This window comes from Propithecus coquereli, unplaced genomic scaffold (assembly GCF_000956105.1).
Source record: "Propithecus coquereli isolate 6110/MARCELLA unplaced genomic scaffold, Pcoq_1.0 Scaffold158, whole genome shotgun sequence".
Lineage (NCBI taxonomy): Eukaryota > Metazoa > Chordata > Mammalia > Primates > Indriidae > Propithecus > Propithecus coquereli.
The window spans coordinates 1,908,550-1,909,633 of record NW_012140302.1 but is presented as its reverse complement, the minus strand read 5'-3'; the positions used below and the strand labels follow the sequence as shown (position 1 = coordinate 1,909,633).

Below are 1,084 nucleotides of genomic sequence, written 5' to 3'. Positions count from 1 at the left end.
TCACTTGGTTTTTAACTTCGTTTATGGCATCATTTCACACGAATGTTTTTGAATATCTTTCTATCTTATTTGACTTCCGGGTGTTGTAACTTGCTTAGGAAGGCTCTCTTAACCCCAATATTATACCTGCTTTTTTCCACTTAATAGAATTTATCACAGACATCTTTATATGTCAAAATAGAGAAATTAATGTCACTATTAATCGTGTTCAGTTGTTTGGAGATGTAATTTATGTAACCTATTTGCTGTTGTTAGACTTTTAAATTGTTGCCACTGCAGTGTCCATCACATCCACTTGTCCAGTTAGGATAAATTCAAAGTGGGCATGTTAGATAAAATGGATGTGCATAGAGCTTTGGATTTAGATTGCCAAATTAACCCACAGGAAATAGTTTTAGCTTAACACCCACCAACAGTATATGAGCTCTGCTTTCTTGTTCTAGTATCCAAGACTGTCTCATGAATGTATGGCTTTAGTAATAATATTCTAAGGCCCTTTCTTTCGTAGGAAACCTGGATTAACAGGACGAGGCATGTATGAATTGAAACCAGAATGTGCCAAAGAGTTCAACTTGTATTTCTATCACTATTCAAGGGCAGAGCAGTCCAAGGTAATTGGGAAAATTTAAAGTGTAGTGGGGCGTGGGTGTGGTGGCTCATGCCTATAATCCCAGCATTTTGGGAGGCCAAGACAGGAGGATCATTTGGGGGCAAGAATTTGAGACCATCCTGGGCAACATAGTAAGACCCCATCTCTACAAAAGAAAAATAAAAAAATTAGCCAAGTGTGGTAGCATGCTTATAGTCCTAAGCTACTTGGGAGGCTGAGGCAGGAGGATCACTTGAGCCCAAGAGTTCAAGGTTAAAGTGAGCTCTGATTGGGCCACTGCATTCTAACCTGGGCGACAGCGAAACCCTATCTCAAAAACAAAAAAGTGTAGTGAGGAGGGTTGGATTTTTTGTAAAAATTTGGAATATATCAAAAGGTATAAAGAATAAAGTACAAATTACTTAGAATACCACTGCCTAACATTTTGGTTCTTGCCCCAGTGTTTTGTGCAACATATATAAGATCTATATAATT

At 38.0% G+C, this 1,084-nt stretch overlaps 1 protein-coding gene across 1 annotated transcript in view; it reads left to right on the top strand.

The window, feature by feature from the left end:
- Positions 1–1,084, top strand: part of UBR2 (ubiquitin protein ligase E3 component n-recognin 2) — a 195,953-nt gene that overhangs the window by 115,957 nt on the left and 78,912 nt on the right. The window contains 1 exon segment of the mRNA XM_012640800.1: positions 509–611. Coding sequence (XP_012496254.1) covers positions 509–611 — 103 coding nt within the window.